General features: G+C 44.0%; 1 protein-coding gene across 3 annotated transcripts in view; it reads right to left on the minus strand.

Moving 5' to 3' along the window:
• LOC138948534 (breast cancer anti-estrogen resistance protein 3 homolog) overlaps positions 1–17,168 on the minus strand; it is a 126,099-nt gene that overhangs the window by 14,976 nt on the left and 93,955 nt on the right. For all 3 annotated transcript variants that reach the window (XM_070320086.1, XM_070320087.1, XM_070320088.1), the window contains exon 2: positions 1–17. This exon is cut by the window's left edge and continues 113 nt beyond it. In XM_070320086.1, coding sequence (XP_070176187.1) covers positions 1–17 — 17 coding nt within the window. The remainder of the gene's footprint in view (positions 18–17,168) is intronic.

Consider the following 17,168-nt stretch of genomic DNA (forward strand, 5'->3'; position numbering starts at 1 on the left):
CTCGTTCCAGCACCAGTCTAAAACAACAGAAGGGTAGGTTGTTGTTAGATGCAATGAAGTAAGACTGACAAAGCTTGAGCGTTGAATTAATTAGATTGATTTATTGATTGATTGATTTTTTGATTGATTCTTCTTCTTCTTCTTCGTTCATGGGCTTAGACTCCCACGTTCACTCATGTTTTTAGCACGAGTGGATTTTTACGTGTATGACCGTTTTTTTACCCCGCCATTCAGGCAGCCATACGCCGATTTCGGGGGAGGCATGCTGGGTATTTTTGTGTTTCTATAACCCACCGAACTCTGACATGGATTACAGGATCTTTTCCGTGCGCACTTGGTCTCGTGCTTGCGTGTACACACGAAGGGGGTTAAGTCACAAGCAGGTCTGCACATAAGTTGACCTGGGAGATCGGAAAAATCTCCACTCTTAACCCACCAGGCGGCAGCGACCTGGATTCGAACTCACGACCTCCCGATTAGGAGGCCGACGTCTTACCACCACGCCACTGCGCCCGTCGTTTTTGATTGATTGATTGATAGGTTGATAGATGGGTAGGTGTGTTTGCCTGTCTGCCCGCGTCGTTGTCTGTTATTGTCTCTTAGTGAGTGTGTGTGTGTGTGTGTGTGTGTGTGTGTGTGTGTGTGTGTGTGTGTGGCAGTCTGTGTGGGTACTGTACATGAGAACGTTCATGGGCAATAAACGACAAACCAACGTTTCCATCCTACCAATGTCAGCTTTTCTATTAAAGTTGAAACAACTTTCTCCATGGGATCCGTCTGCCTACTAAGCTTGTAAAAGCTGTGCCTGTCGCCAGACAATAATAACATTTTACAACAATATGGCGTCAGCCAAACCTGCTCGTCTTACATTTAACTGCCGTAAAATAACCGTTAAATCTATTCACGGTCAAGACCGCTGTCGCATGCGGTCGAATTACATCTTGTCCTGTCATGTGAATAGCTTTCCTCAAAATGGGTTGCGCTGTTTTGCTGATTCGGAAGGATTATGCTTTCTAGTTTGTACGGGCAAGCAGAAAAACTGAGGGAGAGGGAGGTGCGCATGAGCACATAGAAATAGGGGCAGACATACATAATATATACTGAAAAACCGCCACAGACATAGGTACCTGGGACCAACAGAGAATCAGACAGGCAAACAGACAAACAGACACACTCACTCACTCACTCTCACGCACACACACACGCACACACACACACACACACACACACACACACACACACACACACACACACACACACACACGCGCGCGCGCATTTACATTTTTACTCTCCCCTCCTCAACTTTAAAACGGTACGACAACATAAATACTTTTGTTCGTGTACATTTATTTGAGGCAAAGTTTCTTATAAGCATGCTAAAGAGTGTCGGTAGCTGTGTTTCAACAACAACATATAACATAAACAAAAAAATAAAAGCAAAGAAAGAAACAAACAAACAAAAAACAAAAACAAAGGCTGCAGAATGAGGACTGCAGAAGTGGGAGTGCGTGTGTGTCCCTGTCTGTGTCTGTGGTGTGTGTCCCTGTCTGTGTCTGTCGTGTGTGTCCCTGTCTGTGTCTGTGGTGTGTGTCCCTGTCTGTGTCTGTCGTGTGTGTCCCTGTCTGTGTCTGTCGTGTGTGTCCCTGTCTGTGTCTGTCGTGTGTGTCCCTGTCTGTGTCTGTCGTGTGTGTCCCTGTCTGTGTCTGTCGTGTGTGTCCCTGTCTGTGTCTGTCGTGTGTGTCCCTGTCTGTGTCTGTCGTGTGTGTCCCTGTCTGTGTCTGTCGTGTGTGTCCCTGTCTGTGTCTGTCGTGTGTGTCCCTGTCTGTGCCTGTCGTGTGTGTCCCTGTCTGTGTCTGTCGTGTGTGTCCCTGTCTGTGTCTGTCGTGTGTGTCCCTGTCTGTCGTGTGTGTCCCTGTCTGTGTCTGTCGTGTGTGTCCCTGTCTGTGTCTGTCGTGTGTCTGTGTGCCTGTGTATGGTATTGTTTCTGTATGACGCAGTACATTTATTTCTCAGAGTCAACTTTGTGCGCAGACTCTCCTCGGTGTCCGAACACCCCCGTGTGTACACGCAAGCACAAGACCAAGTGCGCACGAAAAAGATCCTGAAATCCATGTCAGAGTTCGGTGGGTTATAGAAACACGAAAATACCCAGCATGCTTCCTCCGAAAACGGCGTATGGCTGCCTAAATGGCGGGGTAAACAACGGTCGTACACGTAAAATTCCACTCGTGCAAAAAAACCCACGAGTGTACGTGGGAGTTTCAGCCCACGAACGAAGAAGAAGAAGAAGAAGAAGAAGAAGAAGAAGAAGAAGAAGTATGACGCAGTACGAAACTCATAAATCATGCAAATATGATCAGAAAAATGAAATGAAAATTACAAAAGAAGTGTACAAATCCTCAGGCCCTGAAAATCAGCTAAGTAATTACCTCAAGAGGCTGGTGCTCGCTGAATCCAGTGTATCCATAGTTTGACAAGTGTAAGGTTTCACATGAGCTTGTATCTCCACATACTGAACACCAGCATACATGAACATTAACACTTCATAAAACATGTATATAAAACACTTCCACACGAAACAGCTGTCGCTGATTGGAGATTGGATGGAGCGGGGAGGGTGTGTTTGGGGTGGGGTGGGGTGGTGGGGGGTTAGGGGACTGCGGCCCGGGGGGAGGGGACGTAAAAGGAACTTTCTCAGGTTATGGCCCTGAACAAATCCTGCACACAGTACTGTTTCACAAGACGAAGTTTCACAGTACTCATACTGAGTTGCACGACTGAAAAGTTTCCTCCTTGCTTGCAATGTATCCGATCCGAAAGTCACACCCCTTACTCATAATTATCAAATGTTTTCACGGAATAAGAGAAACACTCATGTACCTAGAATAAAACAGAAAAGAAAATATCAAAATCTCCGAGATTTTTTTCGAAAACACACCATGCTGCGATTTTGGGTTGTTAATTGTTGGGTTGGTTTTTCTTACACTCTTTATATTCTCCCGAATAACGCTTCTTCATATTATTGTCAGTAAAGCACTTCTTATAACACGGCAAAGGAAGTAACGGGGATGTAGCTCAGTCGGTAGCGCGCTGGATTTGTATTCAGTTGGCCGCTGTCAGCGTGAGTTCGATCCCAGGTTCGGCGGAAATTTATTTCACAGAGTCAACTTTGTGTGCAGACTCTCTTCGGTGTCCGAACCTCCCCCCGTGTACACTACATTGGGTGTGCACGTTAAAGATCCCACGATTGACAAAAGGGTCTTTCCTGGCAAAATTGCTTAGGCACAGTTAATATTGTCTACCTATACCCGTGTTACTTGGAATAATAGGCCGTGAAAGGTAAATATGCGCCGAAATGGCTGCAATCTACTGGCCGTATAAAATTTCATCTCACACGGCATCACTGCAGAGCGCCTAGAACTGTACCCACGGAATATGCGCGATATAAGACTCATTGATTGATTGATTGATTGATTGCAACTACAACCATCTGTTCAACAAACGTAACTTTTCTTAAATCCTACGTTAATTATACATGTAGCCTACTTCCCAAGCGATTTGAATACACGTGTCAAAGGTAAGACCCATGAGCGGAACTAAAGGACGATCGCCAAGTCTTGGCTTTGCCTGAATGGCATTTCAAACAAACTGTATTCCAAATGACCGCCTGTCACAACATAATAATTATAATCCTAGTCTGTCGCCTTACACCATCGCTATCAGTAAGGCACCACAACAGAATTTTGCAGAAGATATGTTCAGTTATTGATGATCAGACCATTTGCATTGACAATGCAATAAAATCTTCTGTAGTAATTAGTAATCCACTGTCCAACTTGTCTTCGCTGTTTTAACGCCAAATGTTACAAGACAAAGAAGCCAGCAATCCATTGTAGGCCTACCATCTGTAAATCCAGTTTGCTACTTAATGCAAATATCAACAACAATATTGCTGATCAGTGTGTGGTAAAGTCTTCCATGTTTACGTCTTAAAATCAAACAGTGACAACACCTTCTTTGAAATCAAACAATTCCAGTTCGCGTTTGTTTGTTTAACGCCCAGTCCACCACGAAGGGCGGTGCTGCTTTGACTTTTAACGTGCGCCACACACAAGACAGAAGTCGCAGCACAGGCTTCATGTCTCACCCAGTCACATTATTCTGACACCGGACCAACCAGCACTAGCACTAACCCCATAATGCCAGACGCCAGGCGGAGCAGCCACTAGATTGCCAATTTTAAAGTCTTAGGTATGACCCGGCCGGGGTTCGAACCCACGACCTCCCGCTCACTGGGCGGACGCCTTACCACTAGGCCACCGTGTTGCGGTCCAGTTCGCGTTAAGTCCTCACCAGTATCTACAACGCAGAAACAAAAGCTTCCTGTATTTCAAAAGTTAGACATGGGACGTTCCAAACTCTGTTCCTCGCCAAAGGCATCCATCTATTTGAAACGAAACAATTCCAAAATGTTCTATATATGAATATATAGACCGTGGTCAACTTTCATCCACCAGGATTTAAACAACTGCATAAAATCCACAAACATTTACTCCAAATTTCTTTTCGTATTCGTGTTCAGGAATGAACTACCATCTCAGATAAAACCAGAGTGCACACGCGTTGAAAACCACCTCCCTCATAAAAGCTTTTTTTTCTGGTATGCTCTAATTTTAACGGACACAGCTTATTCCCACCAGTTTGCCGAATGTCACAGACGATGAGTCAATATACTGCAATTACTGTTGTTTGCAGACCAATCTCACCCCATCTGGTCTCATTCTGGTACAGTGGAACCCCTTTTTTAAGACAACAAATCTGACAATTTTAAGGGAGGGAGTCTTAAAGTGAAGGTAACTTCACAACCAATTTTTTTTTTTAATTTCAAAAAAATACTGTCATAAGAAGGAGGGTGGTTTTAACACGGCGATGAAAGGGAATAAGGGAAGGGGGGGGGGGGGGGGGGGGGGCGGAGATTAAAAGGGGGATTTTACTGTAGGAAACTCGCTCAGAGCCACATGTGCTTCTCTAAACATGTGTCATTTTTTGCCCCGATTCTCTATTTCCGCTGGACTGCCAGGCATGTCTTTTTGTGTGTGATCTCAGTTTCCGCTTTTTGTTCTCTTGCGGTCTTTCGTCCCTCGCTGACATTTAGAACATAACCACCCAGCGTGGAACTCCGCAATGATTCATGCTGATTCTACTCATTCCTCCACAACAACAAAAGGAAATGATCACTTTCAGCATCCTTCAAAACTTGTTTGCACAAATACACGTACGAGATTGACAGAGGGCCTCCGTCGGCCCGAGTTGATCAAGGGTGGTACAACCTAGCTGCTTGGATTGTCTACTCCCTAGCTGTTTTGATTGTCTACTACCTAGCTGTTTTGATTGTCTACTACCTAGCTGTTTTGATTGTCTACTCCCTAGCTGTTTTGATTGTCTATTACCTAGCTGCTTTGGTTATCTACTACCTAGCTGCCTTGGTTGTCTACTACCTAGCTGCTTGGATTGTCTACTCCCTAGCTGTTTTGATTGTCTACTCCCTAGCTGTTTTGATTGTCTACTACCTAGCTGCTTGGATTGTCTACTCCCTAGCTGTTTTGATTGTCTACTACCTAGCTGTTTTGATTGTCTACTACCTAGCTGCCTTGGTTGTCTACTCCCTAGCTGCTTGGATTGTCTACTCCCTAGCTGTTTTGATTGTCTACTACCTAGCTGCTTTGGTTGTCTACTACCTAGCTGCCTTGGTTGTCTACTACCTAGCTGCTTGGATTGTCTACTCCCTAGCTGTTTTGATTGTCTACTACCTAGCTGCTTTGGTTGTCTACTACCTAGCTGCCTTGGTTGTCTACTACCTAGCTGCTTGGATTGTCTACTCCCCAGCTGTTTTGATTGTCTACTACCTAGCTGCTTTGGTTGTCTACTACAGTCGACTCCGGTTAATCGGTCACTTTTGGGACTGACTGAACTATGGCCGATTAACCGAACATTTTAACACATAACTACGTGTGAAGAAAAGATTCGGTCCCAGGGAAAAATGGCCGATTATCCGGATGGCCGATTAACCGGAATTGACTGTACCTAGCTGCCTTGGTTGTCTACTTCCTAGCTGCTTGGATTGTCTACTCCCTAGCTGTTTTGATTGTCTACTACCTAGCTGCTTTGGTTGTCTACTACCTAGCTGATTTGATTGTTTACTACCTAGCTGCTTGGATTGTCTACTCCCTAGCTGCTTTGGTTGTGTACTCCCTAGCTGCTTTGGTTGTCTACTACCTAGCTGTCTTGGTTGTCTACTACCTAGCTGGTTGGATTGTCTACTCCCTAGCTGTTTTGATTGTCTACTACCTAGCTGCTTTGGTTGTCTACTACCTAGCTGCCTTGGTTGTCTCCTACCTAGCTGCTTGGATTGTCTACTCCCTAGCTGTTTTGATTGTCTACTACCTAGCTGCTTTGGATGTCTACTCCCTAGCTGTTTTGATTGTCTACTACCTAGCTGCCTTGGTTGTCTACTACCTAGCTGCTTAGATTGTCTACTCCCTAGCTGTTTTGATTGTCTACCACCTAGCTGCTTTGGTTGTCTACTGCCTAGCTCCTTTGATTGTCTACTACCTAGCTGCTTTGGTTGTCTACTACTTAGCTGCCTTAGTTGTCTACTACCTAGTTGCTTGGATTGTCTACTCCCTAGCTGTTTTGATTGTCTACTACCTAGCTGCTTTGGTTGTCTACTACCTAGCTGCCGTGGTTGTCTACTGCCTAGTTGTTTTGATTGTCTACTACCTAGCTGCTTTGGTTGTCTACTCCCTAGCTGTTTTGATTGTCTACTACCTAGCTGCTTTGGTTGTCTACTACCTAGCTGCTTTGGTTGTCTACTACCTAGCTGATTTGGTTGTCTACTACCTAGCTGATTTGGTTGTCTACTACCTAGCTGCTTTGATTGTCTACTACCTAGCTGCTTTGGTTGTCTACTACCTAGCTGCTTTGATTGTCTACTACCTAGCTGCTTTGGTTGTCTACTACCTAGCTGCTTTGGTTGTCTACTACCTAGCTGCCTTGGTTGTCTACTACCTAGCTGCTTGGATTGTCTACTACCTAGCTGTTTTGATTGTCTACTACCTAGCTGCTTTGATTGTCCACTACCTAGCTGCTTTGATTGTCTATTGTATTGTATGGGGAGATTTATATAGCGCTTGACGTTCTCTAAGCGCTTTACATATTATTACCTAGCTGCTTTGGTTGTCTACTACCTAGCTGATTTGATTGTCTACTAACTAGCTGCTTTGGTTGTCTACTACCTAGCTGATTTGATTGTCTACTACCTAGCTGCTTTGGTTGTCTACTACCTAGCTGCTTTGGTTGTCTACTACCTAGCTAATTTGGTTGTCTACTACCTAGCTGCTTTGGTTGTCTACTACCTAGCTGCTTTGATTGTCTACTACCTAGCTGCTTTGGTTGTCTACTACCTAGCTGCTTTGGTTGTCTACTACCTAGCTGCTTTGGTTGTCTACTACCTAGCTGCTTTGGTTGTCTACTACCTAGCTGCTTTGGTTGTCTACTAAGTACGAGATTGCTGACTATGAAATTCACATTGCTTTTTTTTTAAACTGAATACATTGTACACGAATTGTTTCACAAGAAAAGCCGTCCGAAAGTTTAGCTAGAACAAAACGCTGCTCTTCAAGGCAACTGACTGCATTTGATGTTTTTTCTTGCAAAAAAGTTCTAATATCTTCCCCCGCATTCATAAACCTGCTGCTTGTATCATGCGAGTCTTGTTTCAGAACATTACATGTTTCACTGCGTTTAATATTCGATCAACTTTTCTCATTTGAAGCAGCCACCTCTCGGTCACTTTCTGGATCAACATTTTTTGGTCAAACTTGAGTTGGTTGTTGTTTTTGTCTTTTAACTCACACATGAACACTTATTGCCTTCATCTCCAAAATCACAGTCTTGCTCTTGTCCAAACACTGTCGATAGATCAACGTTTCCTGGATCGAAGGAAATCACGGACATTTAAAAAACAACTCGCGCTTATTCCAAAATGAAATACACATCTTGTCCACAGCGCAAAAAAACGCCATCCAATCAAATTTCGTCACACGGATCGTCAACATCAAAGATAATTCGCCGATTCACAACGGAACACACACCTTGTGCACATCACGAAGAAAAATGCAGACCCCCCTAAAAAAAAAAATCGGGACAGTTGTTGGCATGTTTTCCTCTTCAAATATCCTCCGAACTCTCCTCCCTCCCCTATTCGGCTCCTCCCGGCTTTCCTGTCTTGGATTAACAGGTTTCTGTCTGCATTCTCTCTCTCACCTTCCGAAGCCAGAACAAGTTTACTCAGGTTGTTGACTCGTTGGCAGAGGCGCTAAAGTTAAACGCCGATCTGAGCTGCTGTCAATGTTGAACGGAAGATTGCTCCACTGGCCAGGATTTAAACAACACCACGGCTCAATCGCAGGAAAGGGCAGAATAAAGACCGACAGAAATTCAAGGAGGTTACCATGCTACTGTTCAGTGAGTGGTCCCAAGTGACAGGTCAGCAAAATTGCATGTTAAAACCAGTGAAACTGAATAGGATTTGAATTTAGAAGCGGTGGACGGGGGTGGACGGGGGGGGGGGGGGGGGGGGTGGGAGGGTTGGGAGGTGTCTCTCTAAAGCTAAGAGTTAGAATGAGCAAGTGTCGGACGGTGGGAGGGGCTGGGGGAGGCGGGGGCGTGTGTGTGTGTGTGTGTGTGTGTTTTATGTGTGTGTGTGAGTGTGTGTGTTTGTGCGCGCGCGCGCGTGTGTGTGTGTGTGTGTGTGTGTTTTTGTGTGTGAGTGTGTTTGTGCGCGTGTGTGTGTGTGTGTGTGTGTGGGGGGTGTCTGTGTCTGTCTGTGTCTGTTCGTCTGTCTGTCTATCAAAAACGAAGAAATAAAATGTACAAGATGAAGTAGAGATCAAACTGTATGCCTCTCTAGCTCTGTCTGTGTCCGTCCATCCATCTGCATATCTGTCTGTCTGTCTGCGTGTGGTCTCGTTCCTCTGTTTGCCCTTACGGTTGTTTTTGGAGGGATTAGGGAGGATGGGGGGGAAGAGAAGGGGACAGGAGATCCAGGCTGGTGGCCACAGTGAGAAAATCCAACCCCATGCAGCTTAATCCCACTGTAAAACCAATCATGCGTGATCTTTACGATCGCTTTGAACTGGCCTCTGAACGATCAGCATGTTCATACTTCAGCAATCGTTTCTGCCACACAGGCACAGTTTCAGGCAAAACGTCCAGAACCTGATGTTCCATTTTTTGCTTCAACAAAACAATAGAAAATGTCCGCAGGACCGGACAACAAAAAATGATACATTGTGCTAATTTAGTGACTACACTGAGGACCGAAAAGTGAACAGAAAATCACGTCCTGTATTTATCAGAATCGTTGTTTGCATTTCAGGGGAAGCAACCAGCTGATTCAAGGAGAGTTAACCGCGCAACCACTTCGTATCAACTGAAGAACCACACAAGCCACAAATTAAAACGCAGCAGTGGCAACCCATTTTAAAGTCCTTGTTTGTCGCAAACCGCGGAGAGCGATACGGTAAGTCTGAAGACCTTCCCTTATATACTATGTACCTGCATTTTACATTCATTGAAATGTGTTTGAAAATCTGGACCTTTTTGATTGTGAAAGAACGTCTTATTAAAGCGGCATACCGCCTGTCCCATCCACTAAACTCAATGTATGTTGTCACATTCGCCTGTTATTCACACTCACGCATACACTTGTGTATCTCGTCAAAAGCCGTGAGGGCGTAAAACTCGAATCATATAACCCATATCTTGTCCTTAAGAGGTTAAATATTTAGCCTGTAGGACATAAAGCATTCTCTCTTTCCTTTTTATTCACACTCTGAATAGATACAGCGATCCGCATCGTTCTTTTGTCATTAACGTAAGCAGCCAAACAATATGCTTTGGTCTTTTCAAGAGCTGTCACCGAAAAGGTATCCCATAGATGTGAACAACGGAATAACTACAATCAATTACACAAAAAGCACAGTCAATAACAGATATTCCCTCATCAGCATCTCCAGCTCTGATCTCTTGCAACACTCAACAAGTTTTGGCCGTTGACAAAAATGCAGCACTTACATTTTTAGTTCTCTTCTGGACACAAAAAGCACAGCCAATAACAGAAATACCTCCACAATCGAATCTACCTCTCATGTCTTAGAAGACGAAACAATTTCCTTTCCGGACACAAAAAGCAGCCAGTCACAGACTTGTCCGATATATATCAACAACTGCAGCTCTTATTACTCTTTGAACACTGCAAAATGTTTAGCCTCAGGCAGAAATGCAGCACAGGCACTTAAGGTTCCTCATCGGACAACAACCTCACGTCAAAATGATGGAAACCACGACACTGAACCCTTCCAAAGTGTCAGACTGAACGAAGACGAATGATCACCAAACCACACACAAAAAGCAGAAAAAATAATCCAACAAAATAGGGAAAAAGAAAATCCCCACCAAAAGCGCAATACGTTGAGAGTTAACCAGTCTATCCAAAGATCTTCCAGGTGATGAAGATCGTTGCTCTTTTTTCCTTCTGTTTTTTCGTTGAGGGTTTAGCTAGGTCTTTTTTTTAAACGGAGACCGACTGACTGACGAGCGAAGACCTGTGAAAGGTAAGCAGGAATGAGACTGAGGAGATACGGTGAGCGATGATGCGTGATGCTATACCCACTAAATACCTAACCACACTTACTAAGCCTCATGCCGATGCCGGAAGAAGTCTGTGCTCAGACCAAGCGGAGTCTCTTTCTAGACAATGAGCTGACTTCCGTTTGATCAAGACAGTCCCCCGAAACGTTTCCGTAGAAATAATATTATTACAAAAACCACCTGGCTGGGACCCATGGCTTTCCGGTATAAGATGATGGCGTGGGGGGGGGGGGGGGGGAGGGAGGAGCGGGCAGAGAGAGGGGGGGCAGGATGGTGGGGGGGGGGGGGGCTGGGGGGTCCGTGTTGATTTCACAAACACCACCAAAGACTACTTACCTTACGGCATACTATTTTTCAATGATCGCCTTCAACAGCAGAATCTATATCCTGATGCTAAAAACAAATTCTAAAATCTCTAATGAGTGCATTTAACAATGCCACGAGCAAATGGGAAAAAGAACAAAATTCCATCAATTTGCATGGAGACGGGAAACGTTAAACTATCAAATAATATAATTTTATATGATGAATTTTTTCACCAAAGGCTGCGAGCCCGAGTTTTGACTGGGATGTGAACTGTAGACAATGTTAGCGAAGTGGAAGCAGCCGATGATGCCCGTCAAATACCAAATGCGCGTGACCTTCGCAGTGCACCCTCTTTTCCCTCTAACTCAAGCGGTTAGAGAGGGTTGGGGGGGGGGGGGTGGTTGGCTCGCTTCCATTCTATCGGGTAATGATGAGAAGAATAACAGGCAGCAGTTGCTGATAGGTATTTGATAGGCCTGGTCATTACAGGTGCCAATTAGCTGGACACAGGTTATATGCACTGCAGCGGTTTTCAGCAGGAATTACCGATCTAATGTGCAAGGAACCTAACCTGTTCACTGTTGTCGTTCTATCCTCTGAATTTGCGAGTCTTTGAACGTCGCACTGGACTCTCTCTCTCTCTCTCTCTCTCTCTCTCTCTCTCTCTCTCTCTCTCTCTCTCTCTCTCTCTCTCTCTCTCTCTCTCTCTCTCTCTCTCTCTCTCTCTCTCTCTCTCTCTCACTCTTTCTCTTTCCCTCTCTCTCTCTCTCTCTCTCTCTCTCTCTCTCTCTCTCTCTCTCTCTCTCTCTCTCTCTCTCTCTCTCTCTCTCCAGCGCGCGCGCACTGCTCAGTTACACACGCACACATACACACACACACACACACACACAGACACACACACACACACACACACACACACACACACACACACACAAACAGCGACCAAGCATCAACAGCTTAGCTGCTTTCTGTGCAGAGTGAACATTGTTTGCAGAAATACTTTCTGATTGCTACTGTCATAAGTAAAGACTATTCTTTTTTTTTCTTTTTTTTTTAAACCGGTGTAACACGAAATTTTTACTCCACGAAAAATTTACTCCGGAGTAAAAATTTCGTACGAAATTCTTACTCCGAGTACACATTTCGTACGAGAAAAGAACTCCCCAAGGCACGAAAAAATTACTCCCTCCACGAAATTTTTACTCCCCATTTTTTTCACTTCCAGTAAAAATCTCGTACGCGAAAATGGGATGCGGGCGAAGGGATAATGCCAATATGTGATCTCGCGCAAACGAATGTCGCGCTAGCCTCCCTCCACTCCTTCCACCACCAAGACTAACAGGGGACAAGGGAGTCAAAATTTCGTACACCTGGCATGGGAAGTTAAATTGCTCGTGTTAGGGTGAAGTAATTTATTCGCTTTTTTATTCGTCAGGGGAGTAACATTTGTGTACGAAATGTTAACTCGGAACTCACCTGTCGTGGGGAGTAATTTTCTCGTGTAATGGGGGAGTGCTTTTTTCGTAAAGGGAGTAACATTTTCGTACGAAATTTTTACTCCGGAGTAAAAATCTCGTGGGAGTAATTTTCTCGTGTTACACCGGCCGTGAACTACAGAGAGCTGCACAGCTGTAGATTTCTCGTTTGTGTCTAAGTAAATGCATACGTCTGTCCCGTGTAAACGCCTGATCAGAGTTGATGTGGTTTACACGACCGTTTACATGACATGGACTTGATGTATCCGGCTTCAACGTACATCACCATAATCAATTTATTTCTTTTTATTTTCTACAAATCGGATCGTTGATTCCAATCTATCAGCCAAGAAAAGTTGATAATGCACAATTTGGACAAGGGAACAAAGTATATCAACGTTGAACTCCGCATTATACTTGGCTACCATGCGTGGTTTTGATTTGTGAGGGCGTCAGTTTTAGCAATCAAAATATCAATGAGATGAGTGATTTGATGCAGCTATAGTAACAGCTATTTGTGTTTTCAGCGTAGCAATAGGGCCCGATGATCGGAATAGGGATGTGTGAGACCATCCAGTCACAGCCCCCGAATTCCCTCGCGTGTCTATCATCAGAATATACTGTATGACGATATTCGTTTGAGTGACAGAGCAGATCAAACTAGAGTGGTCCATTAATTACTTCCCTTGAACGAAACGGAGCGAATTGCTTACTTCCCTTGAAATCAAATTCATCTTTTCCCGTTGCCCGAAACGTGCGCTTCCATGAGTACTTCGGCGCTGATGACATTTTCAAAGAATATTAACAACACCAAAATCCATTCTTCCAAAATAAAAAGAATGCTTTTTGAATTCTTCATGCAAACTTGTTGACAGCCCACTATCACAACATGTGACGGAAGTGGACAACAAAGACCATTTCACCAAAACAGAAGGGAATAGGTAACGCTACCTCAAAGAAGTAATATGCTCAAAAATTACTGAACTCGTAAAAAAATATTTTGGGAGAGTCAGATGCCCAGACTAACCATGCTCGGCCCCTCTGACTTTTCAATAATGTAATGAATGAAAATATACCTGAGTTGACTGATGACTGTCGTCAATAAGAACTATTAATACCGGCCTTAGTACCTGTAGCATGTGTTCCATGTGTCTTCTTTCTATGCCTGAACTGTCCTTTACTTCAGTAGTACTTGTAGCACTGATCTGAGTGATAGTTCAGTGAAGCAGAGCGTACCTCGTATTTGCTGTAAAGGCAATTCAGGGTCGAGTAAGCTTCACATCGGAACCTAACCAAATCATAATTCTAACGGTGTCATAGTTTTCTCCGAATGGTACCCGGTAACGGCTTTCTGGGATTAAGGACACGTTCTTGACCATGACCAACAGCTAAATTCAAGTGCAATCTAAAGTTGAACAGTTTTGACATTTCAGTAATTAATCATTACGACGGATGAGTGATTGCGATGGGGTGGGGTGGGAGGGGGGGAGGGGGGTATGGACACCCACACTCACCGTGGAGAGAAATCTTACATACATACATTAAATCATAGTTATTGTTGAGATGAATACATCTGAGTGGCCGTCACGGCTTTTACTAGTTTCTCTGTCGCAAAATCGGCTTGCAATGTCGCAATGCGACAAGCGTTCCTCCTTGCTGGCATTAAGATGGTGACGCGAATCATTTGAGAAACATACTAGATCAAACCACGGTCGTCAATTATGTCCCTTTGGCAAAACAGAGAGATTTGCTTCCCTTGAAATCAAAGTCGCCTTTTTACGTTGCTGAAACCGTGTGTATCGAGGAGCACGTCGACACTGAAAAACAGTTTAGACAATGTTTAACAATAAAATAACACTTAACCCAAAGTAGAAACAGTGCAATTGTGATGTCAGCATGCAAAGAGTTGGATACTACACAAATAAAACATGCGAGGGAAGCGGACAAACGGACCGTTTCACCCAAATACGTGTAATAGGGGGATAACGGCGAATTGACATGTTGAATGAAACGAAATCCTTGTGTAAGGTTGATTTTGGGAAAGTCAGATGCCCAGATGAAATAACATGCTCGGCCTCTCTGGCTTTTAAGGAATGATAAAGATATCTGTGAAAGTTGGCTGAGTTTTGTCGTCAATAAGAATGATTGTTCCGTTATTTGCATTTGTATTAGTAGTTGGAGGAATATCCGAAGTCGATGTAAAGGTGTTTCCAGGTCGAGCAAGCTTCGCATCGAACTGTCACACACACACACACACACACACACACGCACACGCACATATACACACACACACACATACACACACACACACACATACACACAAACAAACACACACACGCATACACACACACACTCACACACTCTCACACTCTCACACACACACACACACACACACACACACACACACACACACACACACACACACATATATATATATACACACACACACATACACATACTCACACACACACACACACACACACACACACACACACACACACACACACACACACAACGGTCATTTAGGAGCGAAGTCTGAAGAACATGTACAAACGTCACATAGTAGTTTTGTGCGAGAGAAGCTTCCTCTTGGGTGTCTCGGCTTTTAGCTGTCTGATCTATCACACAGTGATGTCTCGGCTTTCAATGTCGCAAAAAATGCGACACTTGCGACAAGTGCGCGTCCTTGTTTCTTGCCTGCAGTAAGTCAGTGACGAGAATTGTTTGAGAAACATTCCACGGCGGCTGAGAAACATACTACATGTACATGCATATATCAAACCACGGTTGTGAATTATGTCCCTTGGGCAAAACATTAAGATTTGCTTCCCTTGAAATCAAACTGGCTTCTTTTCAGTTGCCCGAGAAACGCGCGCCTTAGACCAATTCGACGGTGCGAACTTTTTTAAACAATGTTTTACGATACAGTAACAATTCTTCCAAAGTAGCACGGGTGCTTCTTAATTTCTACATGCAAAGTGTACGCCATCGCACCAATTGAAATGTGAGAGAAGTTGACACAACAGTAATTTCACCAGATAATAAACGGGGGAAAAAGGAAATGCGTAAAGCAATTAGTAACGAAAAACTTATCTTAAACACATTTTGGGAACGTCAGATGCATGCATTAAACATAATGCTTGGTCCCTCTGGCTTTGAAATAATGCATGGAAATAGTAGAAAATGAAATTAAAAAAATGCTTTTCCTACACAAGTCGCAATTGAAACGGGCAACTGTCGACGTCGTAATGACCACTCTCTGGGTCAGCTAGATTTATCAACTGCTTTCAATGAGACCAAAGAGCTCAAATATACGTCATAACTAGATCTTTGATCAGTAGTGGTATGCATGAATGGAGACTACCATAGTAAGCAACTAAACGTAGGTTCCAACTTTGGATTCAGGTCCCAACTAGCTTAAGCTGTAGTCTCCATTCATGCATTCCACTACAGGCCATGTCTTTCGTTCGCACGAGCATAATTGTGCCCCTTGAGAAGTATAACGTCCCTTTAAACAAATCACAGTTGTCTCACTTGACAGGAGACATACCTATTCCAACAAAATACACTATGGCTCAAATCCAGTTAGAGCAACAGATTTCACAATTTGGAACAAAGTGCAAAAGACAGGAAGACACACCTTACAAAAACAAGACAGTTGTGAAGAGGAGGGATGCAGAGCGGAATTACAAGGCACAGGGAAGATATCCAACAGTAGCTCAAATCTGACTTTTCATAACAATACATCTTGTGGTAAAATGCCCTGATACTACGCTTTGACAAGTCTTAACACAGGACCAGCCAAAAATCTTCTGAGACAATCCTTGCTGTTCTCACACAGCACAATATATTTATGTGTGAGCCAGTCGCCCCCAATTAAAACGTTTCGCGGCAAACTGGCTTAAAAACTTAAATAAAATAACATTTAAAAAAAATAGATCTAGCCTACAGGTACTGCTCATGGTTCAAGTGTTAGTGTCGATTCTCTTTTTCCATTTCTCCAGATACTTCCATTTGTAAACCCTCACTGCTGACTGCTTTGACTTGCTGGTCTAATTCCTGTCTGTCTGTCTGTCTGTCTTTCTTTTTTCTTTCTTTCTTTTATTTTCTCTTTCCTTATTGTTTAAACAGTCTTCCACATGGATACGAACCTTCTTCTTCGTCAGCGTTCCAGAATTTTCTGGTTACGTGTGAGCTCGTTTAAAAGCGTCGGGGCCAGATGAGATACCGGCAGAAGCCATCAAAGCAGACATGGAGACATCTATTAGTTTGTTCCACAGTCTGTTTGGCAAGATTTGGGAGGAGGAAGAGGTGCCACCTCAATGGAGAGAAGGCATCATCATCAAGATTCCAAAGAAAGGAGATCTTCGAGACTGTGGAAACTACCGAGGGATCATGCTGCTGTCCGTGCCAGGGAAGGTTCTCAACCGAATCCTTTTGGATAGAATGAAGGAGGCAGTTGACACCAAGCTCAGGGATGAACAGGCGGGTTTCAGGAAGAACAGATCCTGTCCTGACCAGATTGCCAGTTTACGCATCATAGTGGAGCAGTCGCTGGAGTGGAAGTCTCCTCTATACATCAACTTCATTGATTATGAGAAAGCCTTCGACAGCGTGGACAGAGAGTCACTGTGGAAACTCATGCGGCACTACGGCATTCCAGAGAAATTCATC

Source organism: Littorina saxatilis, linkage group LG15 (assembly GCF_037325665.1).
Source record: "Littorina saxatilis isolate snail1 linkage group LG15, US_GU_Lsax_2.0, whole genome shotgun sequence".
NCBI lineage: Eukaryota > Metazoa > Mollusca > Gastropoda > Littorinimorpha > Littorinidae > Littorina > Littorina saxatilis.